This window comes from Pristiophorus japonicus, chromosome 10 (assembly GCF_044704955.1).
Source record: "Pristiophorus japonicus isolate sPriJap1 chromosome 10, sPriJap1.hap1, whole genome shotgun sequence".
In the NCBI taxonomy this organism is placed as follows: domain Eukaryota; kingdom Metazoa; phylum Chordata; class Chondrichthyes; family Pristiophoridae; genus Pristiophorus; species Pristiophorus japonicus.
This window is the reverse complement of record NC_091986.1, coordinates 217175926-217197030: the sequence shown is the minus strand read 5'-3', so window position 1 is coordinate 217197030 and position 21105 is coordinate 217175926. Positions and strand designations below refer to the sequence as shown.

At 47.4% G+C, this 21105-nt stretch overlaps 1 protein-coding gene across 1 annotated transcript in view; it reads right to left on the bottom strand.

Annotated features, from left to right (window-relative positions):
• Positions 1-11393, bottom strand: part of dgat2 (diacylglycerol O-acyltransferase 2) — a 52337-nt gene extending 40944 nt beyond the window's left edge. Inside the window, exon 1 of the mRNA XM_070891348.1 lies at positions 11317-11393. Coding sequence (XP_070747449.1) covers positions 11317-11350 — 34 coding nt within the window. The 5' untranslated portion in view covers positions 11351-11393. The remainder of the gene's footprint in view (positions 1-11316) is intronic.
• Positions 11394-21105: the final 9712 nt, after the last annotated feature.

Sequence of the window (21105 nt, the reverse complement as noted above, 5' to 3'; positions counted from 1 at the left end):
TGGGGGAAAGAAATTATTGGAGGAACATCAGATCACCCCTTAATCCGAACTCAACACAATACAAGCCCAGTCTGTGCAGCCTGCCCTCTGGATTTAACCCTTTCAGCCCCGGTATCATTCTGGTGAACCTGCGCATCTCCCCCTCAGAGGCCACCATTTCCTTCCTGAGGTGCATTGCCTAGAACTGAGCGCAGTGCTCTAAATTGGGTCTAACCAGAGCTATAATAAGAACTTAAGAATTAGGAGCAGGAGTCAGTCATTTGACCCCTCGAGCCTGCTCCACCATTCAATAAGATCATGGTTGATCATTGACCTCAACTCCACTTCCCTGCCTGATCTCCATATCCCTTAGTATCCAAAAATCTATCAGTCTCGGCCTCAAATATACTCAACAACTGAACACCCACAACTCTCTAGGGCAGAGAATTCCAAAGATTCACCACCCTCCGAGTGAAGAAATTTCTCCTTAGCTCAGTCCTAAATGACTGACCCCTTATCCTGAGACTGTGACCCCTAGTTCTAGACTCTCCAGCCCGGGGGAAAACATCTTCTCAGCATCTACCCTGTCAATCCCCCTCAGAATTTTACACGTCTCAATGAGATCACCTCTTCTTCTAAACTCTCGAGTGGCTGAATGGCCTCCTCCTGTTCCTACATTTTCACTTCAAACATTAAAAAAATGGAAAGGTTTCTGGATAGCTATACTTATTTTAAAAAGTAGCCAAATGGATCATCAATATATTAATCACCGACAAATCACTGCGGACATCACCCTTCTAACCTACACAGAAACCTTGCCCGACATCGGATGCCAATTGTCCAACCGCTTAAAACAAATCCCTGTTCTTAGATGAGCAATCATCAGTTTTCAACTAAAAAAAAACGAGTGAAAACCCCAACTATTTACAATCTATATTAACGACTTGGAAGAAGGGACTGAGTGTAACGTAGCCAAGTTTGCTGACGATACAAAGATGGGAGGAAAAGCAATGTGTGAGGAGGACACAAAAAATCTGCAAAAGGACAGAGACAGGCTAAGTGAGTGGGCAAATATTTGGCAGATGGAGTATAATGTTGGAAAGTGTGAGGTCATGCACTTTGGCAGAAAAAAAATCAAAGAGCAAGTTATTATTTAAATGGAGAAAGATTGCAAAGTGCCGCAGTACACTTGTGCATGAAACACAAAAGGATAGTATGCAGGTACAGCAAGTGATCAGGAAGGCCAATGGAATGTTGGCCTTTATTGCAAAGGGGATGGAGTATAAAAGCAGGGAAGTCTTACGACAACATAACCACTATGCTACCGAACCCTCTTTGTGTGCCAACTGTTTCCACAGTGTGTAGTATAATCTCACGTGTAAATCCTGTCACAACATATTACCATGTCACTTGCACTTGGTGCAGCAGGGAGGGATTCAAATTCCTGGGGCATTGGAACCGGTTCTGGGGGAGGTGGGACCAGTACAAACCGGACGGTCGGCACCTGGGCAGGACCGGAACCAATGTCCTAGGGGGAGTGTTTGCTAGTGCTGTTGGGGAGGAGTTAAACTAATATGGCAGGGGGATGGGAACCAATGCAGGGAGACAGAGGGAAACAAAAAGGAGACAAAAGCAAAAGACAGAAAGGAGATGAGGAAAAGTGAAGGGCAGAGAAACCCAAGGCAAAGAACAAAAAGGGCCACTGTACAGCAAAATTCTAAAAGGACAAAGGATGTTAAAAAAACAAGCCTGAAGGCTGTGTGTCTTAATGCAAGGAGTATCCGTAATAAGGTGGATGAATTAACTGTGCAAATAGATGTTAACAAATATGATGTGATTGGGATTACGGAGACGTGGCTCCAGGATGATCAGGGCTGGGAACTCAACATCCAGGGGTATTCAACATTCAGGAAGAATAGAATAAAAGGAAAAGGAGGTGGGGTAGCATTGCTGGTTAAAGAGGAGATTAATGCAACAGTTAGGAAGGACATTAGCTTGGATGATGTGGAATCTATATGGGTAGAGCTGCAGAACACCAAAGGGCAAAAAACATTAGTGGGAGTTGTGTACAGACCTCCAAACAGTAGCAGTGATGTTGGGGAGAGCATCAAACAGGAAATTAGGGGTGCATGCAATAAAGGTGCAGCAGTTATAATGGGTGACTTTAATATGCACATAGATTGGGCTAACCAAACTGGAAGCAATACAGTGGAGGAGGATTTCCTGGAGTGCATAAGGAATGGTTTTCTAGACCAATATGTCGAGGAACCAACTAGGGGGGAGGCCATCTTAGACTGGGTGTTTTGTAATGAGAGAGGATTAATTAGCAATCTCGTTGTGCGAGGCCCCTTGGGGAAGAGTGACCATAATATGGTGGAATTCTGCATTAGGATGGAGAATGAAACAGTTAATTCAGAGACCATGGTCCAGAACTTAAAGAAGGGTAACTTTGAAGGTATGAGGCGTGAATTGGCTAGGATAGATTGGTGAATGATACTTAAGGGGTTGACTGTGGATGGGCAATGGCAGACATTTAGAGACCGCATGGATGAACTACAACAATTGTACATTCCTGTCTGGCGTAAAAATAAAAAAGGGAAGGTGGCTCAACCGTGGCTATCTAGAGAAATCAGGGATAGTATTAAAGCCAAGGAAGTGGCATACAAATTGGCCAGAAATAGCAGCGAACCCGGGGACTGGGAGAAATTTAGAACTCAGCAGAGGAGGACAAAGGGTTTGATTAGGGCAGGGAAAATGGAGTACGAGAGGAAGCTTGCAAGGAACATTAAGACAGATTGCAAAAGTTTCTATAGATATGTAAAGAGAAAAAGGTTAGTGAAGACAAACGTAGGTCCCCTGCAGTCAGAATCAGGGGAAGTCATAACGGGAAACAAAGAAATGGCGGACCAATTGAACAAGTACTTTGGTTCGGTATTCACGAAGGAGGACACAAACAACCTTCCGGATATAAAAGGGGTCAGAGGGTCTAGTAAGGAGGAAGAACTGAGGGAAATCCTTATTAGTCGGGAAATTGTGTTGGGGAAATTGATGGGATTGAAGGCCGATAAATCCCCAGGGCCTGATGGACTGCATCCCAGAGTACTTAAGGAGGTGGCCTTAGAAATAGCAGATGCATTGACAGTCATTTTCCAACATTCCATTGACTCTGGATTAGCTCCTATCGAGTGGAGGGTAGCCAATGTAACCCCACTTTTTAAAAAAGGAGGGAGAGAGAAAACAGGGAATTATAGACCGGTCAGCCTGACATCGGTAGTGGGTAAAATGATGGAATCAATTATTAAGGATGTCATAGCAGCGCATTTGGAAAGAGGTGACATGATAGGTCCAAGTCAGCATGGATTTGTGAAAGGGAAATCATGCTTGACAAATCTTCTGGAATTTTTTTTAGGATGTTTCCAGTAGAGTGGACAAGGGATAACCAGTTGATGTGGTATATTTGGACTTTCAGAAGGCTTTCGACAAGGTCCCACACAAAAGATTAATGGGCAAAGTTAAAGCACATGGGATTGGGGGTAGTGTGCTGACATGGATTGAGAACTGATTGTCAGACAGGAAGCAAAGAGTAGGAGTAAATGGGTACTTTTCAGAATGGCAGGCAGTGACTAGTGGGGTACCGCAAGGTTCTGAGCTGGGGCCCCAGCTGTTTACACTGTACATTAATGATTTAGGCGAGGGGATTAAGTGTATTATCTCCAAATTTGCTGATGACACTAAGTTGGGTGGCAGTGGAGCTGCGAGGAGGATGCTATGAGGCTGCAGAGTGACTTGGATAGGTTAGGTGTGTGGGCAAATGCATGGCAGATGAAGTATAATGTGGATAAATGTGAGGTTATCCACTTTGGTGGTAAAACAGAGAGAAAGACTATTATCTGAATGATGACAGATTAGGAAAAGGGGAGGTGCAACGAGATCTGGATGTCATGGTACATCAGTCATTAAAGGTTGGCATGCAGGTACAGCAGGCGGTTAAGAAAGCAAATGGCATGTTGGCCTTCATAGCGATGGGATTGGAGTACAGGGGCAGGGAGGTGTTGCTACAGTTGTACAGGGCCTTGGTGAGGCCACACCTGGAGTATTGTGTACAGTTTTGGTCTCCTAACTTGAGGAAGGACATTCTTGCTATTGAGGGAGTGCAGCAAAGGTCCACCAGACTGATTCCCGGGATGGCGGGACTGACCTATCAAGAAAGACTGGATCAACTGGGCTTGTATTCACTGGAGTTCAGAAGAATGAGAAGGGACCTAATAGAAACGTTTAAAATTCTGATGGGTTTAGACAGGTTAGATGCAGGAAGAATGTTCCCAATGTTGGGGAAGTCCAGAACCAGGGGTCACAGTCTAAGGATAAGGGGTAAGCCATTTAGGGCCGAGATGAGGAGAAACTTCTTCACCCAGAGAGTGGTGAACCTGTGGAATTCTCTACCACAGAAAGTTGTTGAGACCAATTCACTAAATATATTCAAAAAGGAGTTAGATGAAGTCCTTACTACTAGGGGGATCAAGGGGTATGGCGAGAAAGCAGGAATGGGGTACTGAAGTTGCATGTTCAGCCATGAACTCATTGAATGGCGGTGCAGGCTAGAAGGGCCGAATGGCCTACTCCTGCACCTATTTTCTATGTTTTTATGGGCCCAAGTTTCCACATGATTTGCGCCTGATTTTTAGGAGCAACTGGTGGAGAACGGACTATCTTAGAAATCGCAATTCTCCACATTTTTTTTTTCTGCAGTTCTAGTCAGGTAGAACAGTTCTACTTTGGAACAGAATTTTTTCTTCAAAAGGGGGCGTGTCCGGCCACTGACGCCTGATTTGAAAGTTTCCACAGTGAAAACGTACTCCAAACTAAAGTAGAATGGAGCAAGTGAAGATTTTTGTAGAACTGAAAAAACTTGTTCTACACATTAAAAAATCAGGCACAGGTTACAAATTAGGCGTCCAGAACGAGGTGGGGAGGGGGAGCGGGGGGGAAGGGAACTCATTAAATTCTACAATAAATCCTTATTTATACTTCTACAAATATTATACAAATAAATCCAACCTGAATAAACATTTATGAGCATGCGCGAACTCTCCAACGCGCAGGCGCAGCGTTGCCGGCAGGAAAAAAACTAATTTAAATAGTACCCGCCCCCTCCCACTTACAAAATCGGTGCGAGTGTAGGCTCCGCCCCCCTCTGGGCGCCGCGCCAGGCAGACAAGGAGCTGCAGAACTCTCCAGAATCGCGAGTTTATTTTTAGGCGCCGTTTTAGGCGCGAAAAACGGGCGCCCAGCTCGGAGGGGCGCCCGTTTTTTATCGTGTGGAAACTTGGGCCCTATGTTTCTATGCACTTGCATGTAACACAAGAGCAAAGTAATGGCCAACATTTTCACAAAGACACGAGTCCCTTCAATACTCCGACTTCTCTTTCTCCCCACTGTTATTTTTTTTATTCATTATCGAGCAGCAGATGACCTCCCATTGTCCGACCCGATTTGCCATTTTTGAACTGCACCAAGACACAAACAACACTGATATTGCACATCCCCAAACTAACGCAACCTGACCTTGATTCCTTGGCAACACTCGGTACAGTCACAGAAGTGACAAGCCCTGTGCCTCGTATCAGTGAACCCACTCCTCTTCCATCTTCATTCTCTATTCCCCGCCACCCCCCCGCAAGATAGATAAACCATTAAATATGGAACTACTCGGGGGGGGGGGCGGCGGAGGAGGGGGGTAAAAATAGGAAAAATTCCGGTTTCAATGTGAGTCAGACACGAGGAGCTGCAATAACTTGCATTTATATAGCGCCTTTAAAGTAGTACAACTTTTCAAAGAGCTTCAAAGGAATGTTATCAGACACAAATTGACGTCCGAGGAGATGAAATTAGCGCAGGTGACCAAAACGCATGGCGACAGAGGTTGATTTTAAGCAGCGTATTAAAGGAGGAGAAAGGTGCAGAGGTTTGTGGTGGCTGCACTAGACTATTGTCTTCCTGCTACAAAATCGCAACCCTGGTGTCATATTTTGACCCCGAAATGAGCTCCCGACCACATATCAGTAGCATAACTAAGTCCGCGATTTCCACCTCCGTAACATCGCCTGTCTCCACCCCTGCTTCAGCTCATCCGCTGCTGAAGCCTTCATCCGTGTCTTGGTTACCTCTAGACTTGACTATTCCAAGGCAATTTTGGCCGGCCTCCCACATTCTACCTTCCGTAAACTAGAAGTGATCCAAAACTCGGCCCCCTGCTCTTCTTCGAAATATTTCCATGGGATCTTTTAGAAACATAGAAAATAGGTGCGGGAGTAGGCCATTCGGCCCTTCGAGCCTGCACTGCCATTCAATATGATCATGGTTGATCATTCCCTCAGTACCCCTTCCTGCTTTCTCTCCATACCCCTTGATCCCTTTAGCCGTAAGGGCCATATCTAACTCCCTCTTGAATATATCCAATGAACTGGCATCAACAACTCTCTGCATCAGGGAATTCCACAGGTTAATAACTCTTGAGTGAAGAAGTTTCTCCTCATCTCAGTCCTAAATGACTTACCCCTTATCCTTAGACTATGTACCCTGGTTCTGGACTTCCCCAACATCGGGAACATTCTTCCCACATCTAACCTGTCCAGTCCCGTCAGAATCTTATACGTTTCGATGAGATCCCCTCTCATCCTTATAAACGGCAGTGAATAAAGGCCCAGTTGATCCAGTCTCTCCTCATACGTCAGTCCAGCCATCCCGTGAATCAGTCTGGTGAACCTTCGTTGCATTCCCTCAATAGTAAAAACGTCCTTCCTCAGATTAGGAGACCAAAACTGAACACAATATTCCAGGTGAGGCCTCACCAAGGCCCTGTACAACTGCCGTAAGACCTCCCTGCTCCTATTCTCAAATCCCCTAGCTATGAAGGCCAACATACCATTTGCCTTCTTCACCGCCTGCTGTACCTGCATGCCAACCTTCAATGACTGATGAACCATGACACCCAGGTCTCGTTGCAACTCCCCTTTTTCTAATCTGCCGCCATTCAGATAATATTCTGCCTTCGTATTTTTGCCCCCAAAATGGATAACCTCACATTTATCCACATTATACTGCATCTGCCATGCATTTAACCACTCACCTAACCTGTTCAAGTCACCCTGCAGCCTCTTAGTGTCCTCCTCACAGCTCACACCGCCACCCAGTTTGGAGATATTACACTCAATTCCTTCATCTAAATCGTTAATGTATATTGTAAAGAGCTGGGGTCCCAGCACTGAGCCCTGCGGCACTCCACTAGTCACTACCTGCCATTCTGAAAAGGACCCGTTTATCTCGACTCTCTGCTTCCTGTCTGCCAACCAGTTCTCTATCCACATTACCCCTAATACAATGTGCTTTGATTTTGCACACCAATCTCTTGTGCGGGACCTTGTCAAAAGCCTTTTGAAAGTCCAAATACACCACATCCACTGGTTCTCCCTTGTCCACTCTACTAGTTACATACTGAAAAAATTCCAGAAGATTTGTCAAGCATGATTTCCCTTTCATAAATCCAGGCTGACTTGGACAGATCCTGTCACTGCTTTCCAAATGCGCTGCTATTTCATCCTTAATGATTGATTCCAACATTTTCCCCACTACTGATGTCAGGCTAACCGGTCTATAATTAACCGTTTTCTCTCCCTCCTTTTTTTAAAAAGTGGTGTTACATTAGCTACCCTCCAGTCCATAGGAACTGATCCAGAGTCCAGCTGAGAGCGCAGGTGAAAACTCTGTTTAACGTTTCCTCTGACAGCGCAGCGCTCCCTCGGTACTGCACTGGGTGAGTCAGCACAGATTTATGTGCTCCAGTCTCTGGAGTGGGACTTGAACCCACAACCTTCTGACTCTGAGGCGCGAGTGCTATCCACTGAGCCACGGCTGACACTAATAGTGACCATGAAACTACCAGATTGTCTTAAAAACCCATTCGGTTATTCGGTTCACTAATGTTCTTTCGTCAACCTTCATGTCTCACGGATTGACTTTCTGCTCGACTTACTCACTCGGCTTCTCCAGGGAAGGAAATCTGTCGTCCTTACCCGGTCTGGGCCGATATGTGACTCCAGACCCACAGCAATGTGGTTGACTCTTAACTGCCCTCTGAAATGGCGAGACACTCCGTTTTAGCAAGCCGCTACAAAGAATAAAACCGGGCGGACCAATTGGCATCGACTTGGCCACCGGACACATTAACTTGATCGGCACCCCATCCACCACCTTCAACACTCACTCCCTCCACCACCGGCGCCCCCTGGCTGCAGTGTACACCATCTACAAGATGCACTGCAGCAACTCGCCAAGGCTTCTTCGGCAGCACCTCCCAAACCCGCCACCTCTACCACCTAGAAGGACAAGGGCAGCAGGCGCATGGGAACACCACCACCTCCACGTTCCCCTCCCAGTCACACACCATCCTGACTTGGAAATATATCGGCTGTTCCTTCATCGTCGCTGGGTCACAATCCTGGAACTCCCTCCCCATCAGCACTGTGGGAGCACCTTCACCACACGGACTGCAGCGGTTCAAGAAGGCAGCTCATCACCACCTTCTCAATGAATGTAATTCATTCATCAAGAAAATCCCAGAATTATACACAATCAAGGCAACAGATGTAAATCTCTAATGTAATGGGTCTATCTTTTAGAGTGCAAAAATGTTTCTGTCACTGCTGAGTGATGATCACTTAACAATTCTACTGTGAACGGGTGCAATGAATTTATGCTTATCCCAGGTCAGGAGTCCTATATCAAAGACAGGGGGATGAAGTATAAAATCAGGGAAGTCCTGCTACAACTGTACTACATCATCATCATAGGCAGTCCCTCGGAATCGAGGAAGACTTGCTTCCACTCTTAAAATGAGTCCTTAGGTGGCTGAACAGTCCAATACAAGAGCCACAGTCCCCGTCATAGGTGGGATAGACAGTGGTTGAGGGAAAAGGTGGGTGGGGAGTCTGGTTTGCCGCACGCTCCTTCCGCTGCCTGCGCTTGATTTCTGCATGCTCTCGGCGACGAGACTCGAGGTGCTCAGCGCCCTCCCGGATGCTCTTCCTCCACTTAGGGCGGTCTTTGGCCAGGGACGGTGGGGATGTTGCACTTTATCAGGGAGGCTTTGAGGGTGTCCTTGTAACGTTTCCTCTGCCCACCTTTGGCTCGTTTGCCGTGTAGGAGTTCTGAGTAGAGTGCTTGCTTTGGGAGTCTCGTGTCTGGCATGTGAACAGTGTGTCTTGCCCAGTGGACCTGATCTAGTATGGTCAGTGCTTCAATGCTAGGGATGTTGGCCTGGTCGAGGACGCTAACGTTGGTGCGTTTGTCCACCCAGGCGATTTGCAGGATCTTGCGGAAACATCGTTGGTGGTATTTCTCCAGTGACTTGAGGTGTCTACTGTACATGGTCCATGTCTCTGAGCCATACAGGAGCCAACTGTACAACGCATTGGTGAGGCCACACCTGGAGTACTGCGTACAGTTTTGTTCTCGGTATTTAAGGAAGGATATACTTGCATTGGAGGCTGTTCAGAGAAGGTTCACTTGATTGATTCCGGAGATGAGGGGGTTGGCTTATGAAGAAAGGTTGAGCAGGTTGGGCCTGTACTCATTGGAGTTTAGAAGAATGAGAGGTGAACTTATTGAAACATATTAGATACTGAGGAGGCTCGACAGGGTAAATTCAGAGAGGATGTTTCCTCTCGTGGGGGAATCTAGAACTAGGGGGCATAGTCTCAGAATAAAGGGCTGCCCATTTAAGAACATAAGAACATAAGAAATAGGAGCAGGAGTAGGCCATACGGCCCCTCGAGCCTGCTCCGCCATTTAATACGATCATGGCTGATCCGATCATGGACTCGGGTCCACTTCCCTGCCCGTTCCCCATAACCCCTTATTCCCTTATCGGTTTAGAACCGAGATGAGGAGGAATTTCTTCTCTGAGGGTTGTAAATCTGTGGAATTCTCTGCCCCAGAGAGCTGTGGAGGCTGGGTCATTGAATATATTTAAGGCGGAGCTAGACAGATTTTTGAGCGATAAGGGAGTAAAGGGTTATGGGGAGCGGGCGGGGAAGTGGAGCTGAGTCCATGATCAGATCAGCCATGATCTTATTGAATGGCGGAGCAGGCTCGAGGGGCCAAATGGCCAACTCCTGCTCCTATCTCTGTTCGTTTGTGCTTAAGGGAGATTCCGATTGGCAATAAATGCCGGCCTTGCCAGCGATGCCCACATCCCAGGAACAAATTTTAAAAATATATATATTCGGTCCATCGTGTCTGTGCCGGCTCCTTGTAAGAGCCACCAATCAGTCCCACTCCCCCTGCTCTTTCCCCATAGCCCTGCACATTTCTCCTTTTCGAGAATATTTCCGATTCCCTTTTGAAAGTAACTACTGAATTTGGTTTGATCGCCCGATCGCAGAGTGGGTTCCGGATCACAACAATTTGAGCCCCTTGGCTTAATAAAGCATAGGTTGAGTGAGTGAAGGATCTGCCCAGATAATTTGGCAGAATTGTTTGGCCTTATTTATAAATGACACCTGGCATCTTAAAGAAGGAATTTGCATTGATGTAGCGCCTTTCACTCCCTTAGGATGTCCCAAGCACCTTACAGCCAGTGAACTATTTTTGAAGTGTAGTCACTGTTGTAATGGAGGAAAGGCAGTAGCAACAATTTGCACACAGCAAGCTCCCACAAACAGCAACGTGATCATGACCAGGTAATCTGTGGGTTTTTTTTTTAGTGATGTTGATTGAGGGATAAATGCTGGCCGAGGACAGCGGGGAGAACTCCCCTGCTCTTCTACCAATAGTGGATGTGGGATCTTCCACCTGAGAGAGCAGACGGGGCCTTGGTTTAATGTCTCATCTGAAATATGGCCCCTCCGACAGCGCGGCGCTCCCTCAGCACTGCCCCTCCGACAGCGCGGTGCTCCCTCGGCACTGCCCCTCCGACAGCGCGGTGCTCGCTCGGCACTGCCCCTCCGACAGCGCGGCGCTCCCTTGGCACTGCCCCTCCGACAGCGCGGCGCTCCCTCGGCACTGCACTGGAGCGTTGACCTAGATTTGGTGCTAAAGTTTATGGAGTGGGACTTGAACTCGAAACTTGCCGAGTACCACTCAACGGTGGGCACTCACACATGATACAGCCAATGCTTTGCATCCAGTCTTGACACAATGACAAAACAAAGAAAAAGCTAATTTTGGTTCCGTCAGCAGGAGTTTGAGTCTAGACAATGACCATTATTTCTGTTTTGGGTTAACGCCTTTAATGAAAGAACTGAAGAACAAGTATCCATAAAATTCAATCCTGCTCACCTTTTTTCTTTTGCAAAGAATGTAAGTGGATCATATTCCCTCAGAACATTAGCTCTAGTGGGAGCGTCGTGCATGGATTGCAAGTGGTCACGGTTGAATAATCTCTACCGTAACGTTAGATGTTCTGGGAGCTTTGCCTTAGCCTGTGGAAACATTTGGACCTGTTGTATAAAGCTGGTTGCCTGATTATAAGGTTGCAAACTTTGTCATTGATCAGTTGAACAGTGAGTTGAATATTTTTTTCATCCATTCAGCTGTGGCTCGGTGGGTAGCACACTCGTCAATCAGTCGGAAGGTTGTAGGTTTAAGTCCCACTCCGGGGACTTGAGCATTAAAAATCTAGGCTGACATTCCAGTGCAGTGCTGAGGGAGCGCCGCACTGTCGGAGGGGCAGTGCAGAGGGAGCGCCGCACTGTCGGAGGGGCAGTGCTGAGGGAGCGCCGCGCTGTCGGAGGGGCAGTGCTGAGGGAGCGCCGCGCTGTCGGAGGGGCAGTGCTGAGGGAGCGCCGCGCTGTTGGAGGGGCAGTACTGAGGGAACGCCGCGCTGTCGGAGGGGCAGTGCTGAGGGAGCGCCGCACTGTCGGAGGGGCAGTGCTGAGGGAGCGCCGCACTGTCGGAGGGGCCGTTTTTCCAATGAGTCGTTAACACCAAGGCCCCATCTGCCCTCAAGTGGATGTAAAAAATCCCGCGGCACTATTTTGAAGAGCAGAGGAGTTATCCCCGCTGTCCTGGGGTCAATATTTATCCCTCAACGAACATCGCTCGAAACAGATTATCTGATCATTATCACATTGCTGTTTGTGGGAGCTTGCTGTGCGCAAATTGGCTGCTGCGTTTCCTACATTACAACAGTGACTGCACTCCAATAGTAATCTCTTGGCTGTAAAGCGCTTGGGGACGTTCTGCGGATGTGAAAGGGGGTTTAAAAATGCAAGTCTGTCATTCCATGTGCATCAATTTTACTTTTTGTAAAATGACAAATTAATTCCCATTCCATAAAATTCCAGTGGATTATATTATTTTAATTCCCTTAAGCCAGTAGGAAGACCCTTTTGTATGGGTCTTTCCATCAGCGTTCTTCAGGTCAGCGTTCCCGATGTCGACCAGGTTTCCGTATACCTGGGACTACCAGTCCGCATAACTGCTCTGCTTTTAAATTCTATCCCTCTGGAAATGATCCCTAGTGCTCCGTTTGCATTTTCTCTCGGCCTCGTTAGCTCGTTTTATATCGGAAATCTGTTTTGTTGTAAAAACACGACTTGTTCGCTTGAGGCCTGGCGCAGCACTCCAATCCTTTACTGTTACCTGGGACATTGGAACCAGTTCTGGGGGAATTGGGACCTGTACAAAAGGGACGGTCTGCACTTGGGCAGGACTGGAACTGATGTCCTGGGGGTAACATTTGCTAATGCAGTTCGGGAGTGTTTAAACTAATATGGCAGGAGGATGGGAAGCTATGCAGCGAGACAGGGCGAAGTAATGTGGAGTCAGAAACAGATGGTAGAAAGGTAAAAAGCAATAGTGGAAGGCCGAGTAAACAAAGGCAAGAAACAAAAAGGGCCACACTACATCATAATTCTAAAAGGACAAAAGGTGTTAAAAAAACAAGCCTGAAGGCTTTGTGTCTTAATGCAAGGAGTATCCGTAATAAGGTGGATGAATTAACTGTGCAAATAGATGTTAACAGATATGATGTGATTGGCATTACAGAGACATGGCTCCAGGATGATCAGGGCTGGGAACTCAACATCCAGGGGTATTCAACATTCAGGAAGGATAGAATAAAAGGAAAAGGAGGTGGGGTAGCATTGCTGGTTAAAGAGGAGATTAATGCAATAGTTAGGAAGGACATTGGCTTGGATGATGTGGAATCTATATGGGTAGAGCTGCAGAACACCATAAGGGCAAAAAACGTTAGTGGGAGTTGTGCACAGACCTCCAAACAGTAGTAGTGATATTGGGGAGGGCATCAAACAGGAAATTAGGGGTGCATGCAATAAAGGTGCAGCAGTTATCATGGGTGACTTTAACATGCATATCGATTGGGCTAACCAAACTGGAAGCAATACGGTGGAGGAGGATTTCCTGGGGTACATAAGGGATGGTTTTCGAGACCAATATGTCGAGGAACCAACTAGGGGGGAGGCCATCTTAGACTGGGTGTTGTGTAATGAGAGAGGATTAATTAGCAATCTCGTTGTGCGAGGCCCCTTGGGAAAGAGTGACCATAATATGGTGGAATTCTACATTAGGATGGAGAATGAAACAGTTAATTCAGAGACCATGGTCCAGAACTTAAAGAAGGGTAACTTTGAAGGTATGAGGCGTGAATTGGCTAGGATAGATTGGCGAATGATACTTAACGGGTTGACTGTGGATGGGCAATGGCAGACATTTAGAGACCGCATGGATGAACTACAACAATTGTACATTCCTGTCTGGCGTAAAAATAAAAAAGGGAAGGTGGCTCAACCGTGGCTATCAAGGGAAATCAGGGATAGTATTAAAGCCAAGGAAATGGCATAGAAATTGGCCAGAAATAGCAGTGAACCCTGGGTCTGGGAGAAATTTAAAACTCAGCAGGAGGACAAAGGGTTTGATTAGGGCAGGGAAAATAGAGTACGAGAGGAAGCTTGCAGGGAACATGAAGACGGACTGCAAAAGTTTCTATAGATATGTAAAGAGAAAAAGGTTAGTAAAGACAAACGTAGGTCCTCTGCAGTCAGAATCAGGGGAAGTCATAACGGGCAACAAAGAAATGGCAGACCAATTGAACAAGTACTTTGGTTTGGTATTCACTAAGGAGGACACAAACAACCTTCCGGATATAAAAGGGGTCAGAGGGTCTAGTAAGAAGGAGGAACTGAGGGAAATCCTTATTAGTCAGGAAATTATGTTGGGGAAATTGATGGGATTGAAGGCCGATAAATCCCCAGGGCTGATGGACTGCATCCCAGAGTACTTAAGGAAGTGGCCTTAGAAATAGCAGATGCATTGACAGTCATTTTCCAACATTCTATAGACTCTGGATCAGTTCCTATCGAGTGGAGGGTAGCCAATGTAACCCCACTTTTTAAAAAAGGAGGGAGAGAAAACAGGGAATTATAGACCGGTCAGCCTGACATTGGTAGTGGATAAAATGATGGAATCAATTATTAAGGATGTCATAGCAGCGCATTTGGAAAGAGGTGACATGATTAGGTCCAAGTCAGCATGGATTTGTGAAAGGGAAATCATGCTTGACAAATCTTCTGGAATTTTTTGAGGATGTTTCCAGTAGAGTGAACAAGGGAGAACCAGTTGATGTGGTGTATTTGGACTTTCAGAAGGCTTTCGACAAGGTCCCACACAAGAGATTAATGTGCAAAGTTAAAGCACATGGGATTGGGGGTAGTGTGCTGACATGGATTGAGAACTGGTTGGCAGACAGGAAGCAAGGAGTAGGAGTAAATGGGTACTTTTCAGAATGGCAGGCAGTGACTAGTGGGGTACCACAAGGTTCTGTGCTGGGGCCCCAGCTGTTTACATTGTACATTAATGATTTAGACGAGGGGATTAAATGTAGTATCTCCAAATTTGCAGATGACACTAAGTTGGGTGGCAGTGTGAGCTGCGAGGAGGATGCTATGAGACTGCAGAGTGACTTGGATAGGTTAGGTGAGTGGGCAAATGCATGGCAGATGAAATATAATGTGGATAAATGTAAGGTTATCCACTTTGGTGGTAAAAACAGAGAGACAGACTATTATCTGAATGGTGACAGATTAGGAAAAGGGGAGGTGCAACGAGACCTGGGTGTCATGGTACATCAGTCATTGAAGGTTGGCATGCAGGTACAGCAGGCGGTTAAGAAAGCAAATGGCATGTTGGCCTTCATAGCGAGGGGATTTGAGTACAGGGGCAGGGAGGTGTTGCTACAGTTGTACAGGGCATTGGTGAGGCCACACCTGGAGTATTGTGTACAGTTTTGGTCTCCTAACTTGAGGAAGGACATTCTTGCTATTGAGGGAGTGCAGCGAAGGTTCACCAGACTGATTCCCGGGATGGCGGGAATGACATATCAAGAAAGACTTGATTAACTGGGCTTGTATTCACTGGAGTTCAGAAGAATGAGAGGGGATCTCATAGAAATGTTTAAAATTCTGACGGGTTTAGACAGGTTAGATGCAGGAAGAATGTTCCCAATGTTGGGGAAGTCCAGAACCAGGGGTCACAGTGTAAGGATAAGGGGTAAGCCATTTAGGACCGAGATGAGGAGAAACTTCTTCACCCAGAGAGTGGTGAACCTGTGGAATTCTCTACCACAGAAAGTTGTTGAGTCCAATTCACTAAATATATTCAAAAAGGAGTTAGATGTAGTCCTTACTACTAGGAGGATCAAGGGGTATGGCGAGAAAGCAGGAATGGGGTACTGAAGTTGCATGTTCAGCCATGAACTCATTGAATGGTGGTGCAGGCTCGAAGGGCCGAATGGCCTACTCCTGCACCTATTTTCTATGTTTCTATGTTTCTATGTGATGCTCGCCGATGTTGTCCGACTGAACGTCCGGTTGTGAACAAGAAGGAAAGACTTGCATTTATATAGCGCCTTTCACAACCACCGGACGTTCCAAAGCGCTTTACAGCCAATGAATTACTTTTGGAGTGTAGTCACTGTTGTAATGTGGGAAATGCAGCAGCCAATTTTTGCACAGCAAGCTCCCACGATCAGCAATGTGATAATGCCCCAGATAAACTTTTTTCGTGATGTTGGTTGAGGAATAAATATTGGCCCCAGGACACCGGGGAGAACTGCCCTGCTCTTCTTCAAAATAGTGCCACGGGATCTTTAACGTCCACCTGAGAGAGCAGACGGGGCCTCGGTTTATCGCCTCATCTGAAAAACGGCCCCTCCGACAGTGCGGCGCTCCCTCGGCACTGCCCCTCCGACAGTGCAGCGCTCCCTCGGCACTGCACTGTGAGTGTCAGCCTGGATTTATGTGCTCAAGACTCTGGAGTGGGACTTGAACCCTCAACCTTCTGACTCAGAGGCGAGAGTGCTACTCACTGAGCCATGGCAGACACTGAGAAGGCCACTTGCCAACGCAAGCTCAGATGAATGTTGGGCTGGGTAATAAATGAGCCCTGTCCGCATCCTTGGAACAATTTTTTGTTGTTGATTGCGAAACTGGTTTCAACAGGATCTGACTGATAAAAGTCGCATAAAGAGACCCATTGAGGCCTGTTCCACCTTGGACAAGCCCCGTGTGTCCGCTTTGTGTATTGAATTAAAATGAAACTTTGCGGCATTTTCTGTTAAATGTACACGTTTGTTTTTTAAATAATTGTTCAAAGTTAGAGATTGACAACATAAGTAAACTCAAGCTGCATTATTCCAGAACTCTGGCAGAGTCATGCCAAACTATTGCAGCTGTAACTAGTCTGGCCTGGGGACAGCTTGGGTTATGTTCTGGTCAGATCGGATTCATTCATTTTGCTGCAGTGTAATCATGGAATTGCATCGAGGTTACAGCTCAGAAACAGACCACTGGGCCCCACCGCTCCGTGCCGGGGTTTATGCTCCACACCAGCCCCCTCCCTCCCCTCTTCATCTCACCCCATCAACATATCCTTCGATTCCGTTCCCCCTCATGTGTTTATCCAGCTTCCCCTTAAATGCATCTCTGCTATTCGCCTCAACTACACCATCTGGTAAGATAAGAACATAAGAAATAGGAGCAGGAGTAGGCCATACGGCCCCTCGAGCCTGCTCCGCCATTTAATATGCATGGCAGATGAAGTATAATGTGGATAAATGTGAGGTTATCCACTTTGGTGGTAAAAACAGAGAGACAGACTATTATCTGAATGGTGACAGATTAGGAAAAGGGAAGGTGCAACGAGACCTGGGTGTCATGGTACATCAGTCATTGAAGGTTAGCATGCAGGTACAGCAGGCGGTTAAGAAAGCAAATGGCATGTTGGCCTTCATAGCGAGGGGATTTGAATACAGGGGCAGGGAGGTGTTGCTACAGTTGTACAGGGCCTTGGTGAGGCCACACCTGGAGTATTGTGTACAGTTTTGGTCTCCTAACTTGAGGAAGGACATTCTTGCTATTGAGGGAGTGCAGCGAAGGTTCACCAGACTGATTCCCGGGATGGCGGGACTGACCTATCAAGAAAGATTGGATCAACTGGGCTTGTATTCACTGGAGTTCAGAAGAATGAGAGGGGACCTCATAGAAACGTTTAAAATTCTGACGGGTTTAGACAGATTAGATGCAGAAAGAATGTTCCCAATGTTGGGGAAGTCCAGAACCAGGGGTCACAGTCTGAGGATAAGGGGTAAGCCATTTAGGACCGAGATGAGGAGAAACTTCTTCACCCAGAGAGTGGTGAACCTGTGGAATTCTCTACCACAGAAAGTAGTTGAGGCCAATTCACTAAATATATTCAAAAGGGAGTTAGATGAAGTCCTTACTACTCGGGGGATCAAGGGTTATGGCGAGAAAGCAGGAAGGGGGTACTGAAGTTTCATGTTCAGCCATGAACTCATTGAATGCAGGTGCAGGCTAGAAGGGCTGAATGGCCTGCTCCTGCACCTATTTTCTATGTTTCTATGTTTCTATGTAATATCATGGCTGATCCGATCATGGACTCAGCTCCACTTCCCTGCCTGCTCCCCATTAGTAATCCAGAGACACGAGTTCAAATCCCACCCTTTAATTAAATAAATCTGGAATTAAAAAGCTAATATCAGTAATAGATAGAAAGACTTGCATTTCTATAGCAACTTTCGCAACCACCGGACTTCTCAACCACAGCCAATGAAGTACTTTTGAAGTGTAGTCACTGTTGTCATGTGGGAAACGCGGCAGCCAATTTGCACACAGCAAGCTCCCATAAACAGCAAAATGATAATGACCAGATAATCTGTTTTTTTGTTATGCTGATGGAGGGATAAATATTGGCCCCAAGACACTGGGGATAACGCCCCTGCTCTTCTTTAAAATAGTGTCATGGGATCTTTTATGTCCACTTGAGAGAGCAGACAGGGCCTCGGTTTAACGTCTCATCCGAAAGACGGCACCTCTGACAGTGCAGCGCTCTCTCAGTACTGCCCCTCCAACAGTTGTCGGAGGGTCAGCGCTGAGGGAGCGCTGCACTGTCGGAGGGACAGCGCTGAGGGAGCGCCGCTCTGTCGGAGGGGCAGCGCTGAGGGAGCGCCGCTCTGTCGGATGAGATGTTAAACCGAGGCCCCGTCTGCTCTCTCAGGTTGGTGTAAAATATCCCATGGCACTATTTCGAAGAAGAGCAGGGGAGTTATCCCCGGTGTCCTGGGGCCAATGTTTATCCCTCAATCAACATAGCAAAAAAAACCCAGATTATGTGATTTTCATCACATTGCTGTTTGTGGGAGCTTATATATTTATATAGCACCTTTCATAACATCAGCCAATTAAGTACTTTTGAAGCATAGTCACTGTTGTAATGTAGGAAACGCGGCAGCCAATTAGCGCACAGCAAGCTCCCACAAACAGCAGTGTGATAATGACCAGATAATGTGGTTTCGTAATGTTGATTGAGGGATAAATATTGACCTAGGACACCGGGGAGAACTCCCCTGCTCTTCTTTTTATGTCCACCTGAGAGAGTAGACGGGGCCTCGGTTTAACGTCTCATCCGAAAGACAGCACCTCCAACAGTGCGGCACTCCCTCAGCACAGCACTGGGAGTGGCAGCCTAGATTTTTGTGCTCAAGTCCCTGGAGTGGGACTTGAACCCACAACCTTCTGACTCAGAGGCGAGAGTGCTACCCACTAAGCCACTGGCTGACGTCTTATGAAATGGGAAAAGCTGTGTTCTTGCCTATTATATAGAAAGAGACTGCTCGGCCTGACAGTACTGAACAATGGGTATCTTTATCACATGGTAATATGGGACTTTCCCTGACCGCTCAGAAATCCCCTGCTACGAATTCCGTCCGTGTTCCATGAAAATCGAAAACCAACTGCCCCGATCAATTTCAAGGCCCTAAAACTTCCATTATTGGCTCATTAAACAAGGCAGTAATAATTTACCTCAGAGTTCACAAAGAGACTTTAACCCAGTACCGAGTGACCGAGAGAGGCAGAATGGTGCAGCTAGTCTAAATAAGGCCACAGCCAGACAAACACCAAGCGACTGTAGGAGCAAGATCACCACCAAATACAAGAGCGATCAAGTTTCAAACGTTATTTTCACGAATTGATGTGGAAAGGCAAAGCTGACTCTCACTCACCACATAATACTTCTGAGGGAGGGAACTGAAACAGTTCAAATGTAAAGACGTTTACCCAACTACAATATGGTGAATAGCTTACACACTTAATATGTATCCTTATAAAAGATTGGTATTTATACAGCAACTTTCATGACCCAAACAACGTTCCCCGTTATTTTCTTTTGGGTGGCCAAACCCTTTCATGGTTTTTGCTATTTAACAGCCGATCAGCTGGCTACATGGTCCCGCAGCTTAACAGGAATGTTGGTTCCAAAACGTTTTATAGCCAATAAAATTATGTGCACAGCAAGCTCCCACAAATAGCAATGTGATAATCCGTTTTAGTGATGTTGGTCGAGTGGTAAATATTGGCTAGGACACCAGGGATAACGCCCCTGCTCTGCTTCGAAATAGTGCCATGGGATCTTTTACGTCCAACTGAGAGCAGATGGGGCCTCAGTTTAATGTCTCATCCAAAAAACAGCCCCCTCCGACAGTACAGCGCACCCTCAGTAATGCCCCTCCGACAGTGCGGCGCTCCCTCAGCACTGCCCCTCCGACAGTGCGGCGCTCCCTCAGCACGGCCCCTCCGACAGTGCGGCGCTCCCTCAGCACTGCCCCTCCGACAGTGCGGCGCTCCCTCAGCACTGCCCCTCCGACAGTGCGGCGCTCCCTCAGCACTGCCCCTCCGACAGTGCGGCGCTCCCTCAGCACTGCCCCTCCGACAGTGCGGCGCTCCCTCAGCACTGCCCCTCCGACAGTGCGGCGCTCCCTCAGCACTGCCCCTCCGACAGTGCGGCGCTCCCTCAGCACTGCCCCTCCGACAGTGCGGCGCTCCCTCAGCACGGCCCCTCCGACAGTGCGGCGCTCCCTCAGCACGGCCCCTCCGACAGTGCGGCGCTCCCTCAGCACTGCCCCTCCGACAGTGCGGCGCTCCCTCAGCACTGCCCCTCCGACAGTGCGGCGCTCCCTCAGCACTGCCCCTCCGACAGTGCGGCGCTCCCTCAGCACTGCCCCTCCGACAGTGCGGCGCTCCCTCAGCAATGCCCCTCCGACAGTGCGGCGCTCCCTCAGCACTGCACTGGGAGTGTCAGCCTAGATTTTTGAGCTCAATTCTCCGGAGTGGAACTTGAACCCACAACCTTCTGACTCAGAGGCAACCACTGACATACTTCATAAAACAGTTACAACACGGAAGGCGGCCATTCGGCCCATTGAGCCCACGCCTACTCTCAGCCAGTCCCACTCCCCCGCCATTTCCCCGTAGCCTTGCAACTTATTTTCCTTCAGGTATTTATCCAACTCCCCTTTGAAAGATGAGGCTAAGTCTGCCTCCACCACCCTCTCAGGCCATGCATTCCAGATCCTAACCACTCGCTGTGGATCAAAGTTTTTTCTTACATCGCCTTTGGTTCTTTTGCCAATCACCTTAAATCTGTGTCCTCTGGTTCTCGACCCTTCTGCCAATGGGAACAGTTTCGAAACACAGAAATTTACAGGGCAGAAGGAGGCCATTTCGGCCCATCGTGTCCGCTCCGGCCGACAAA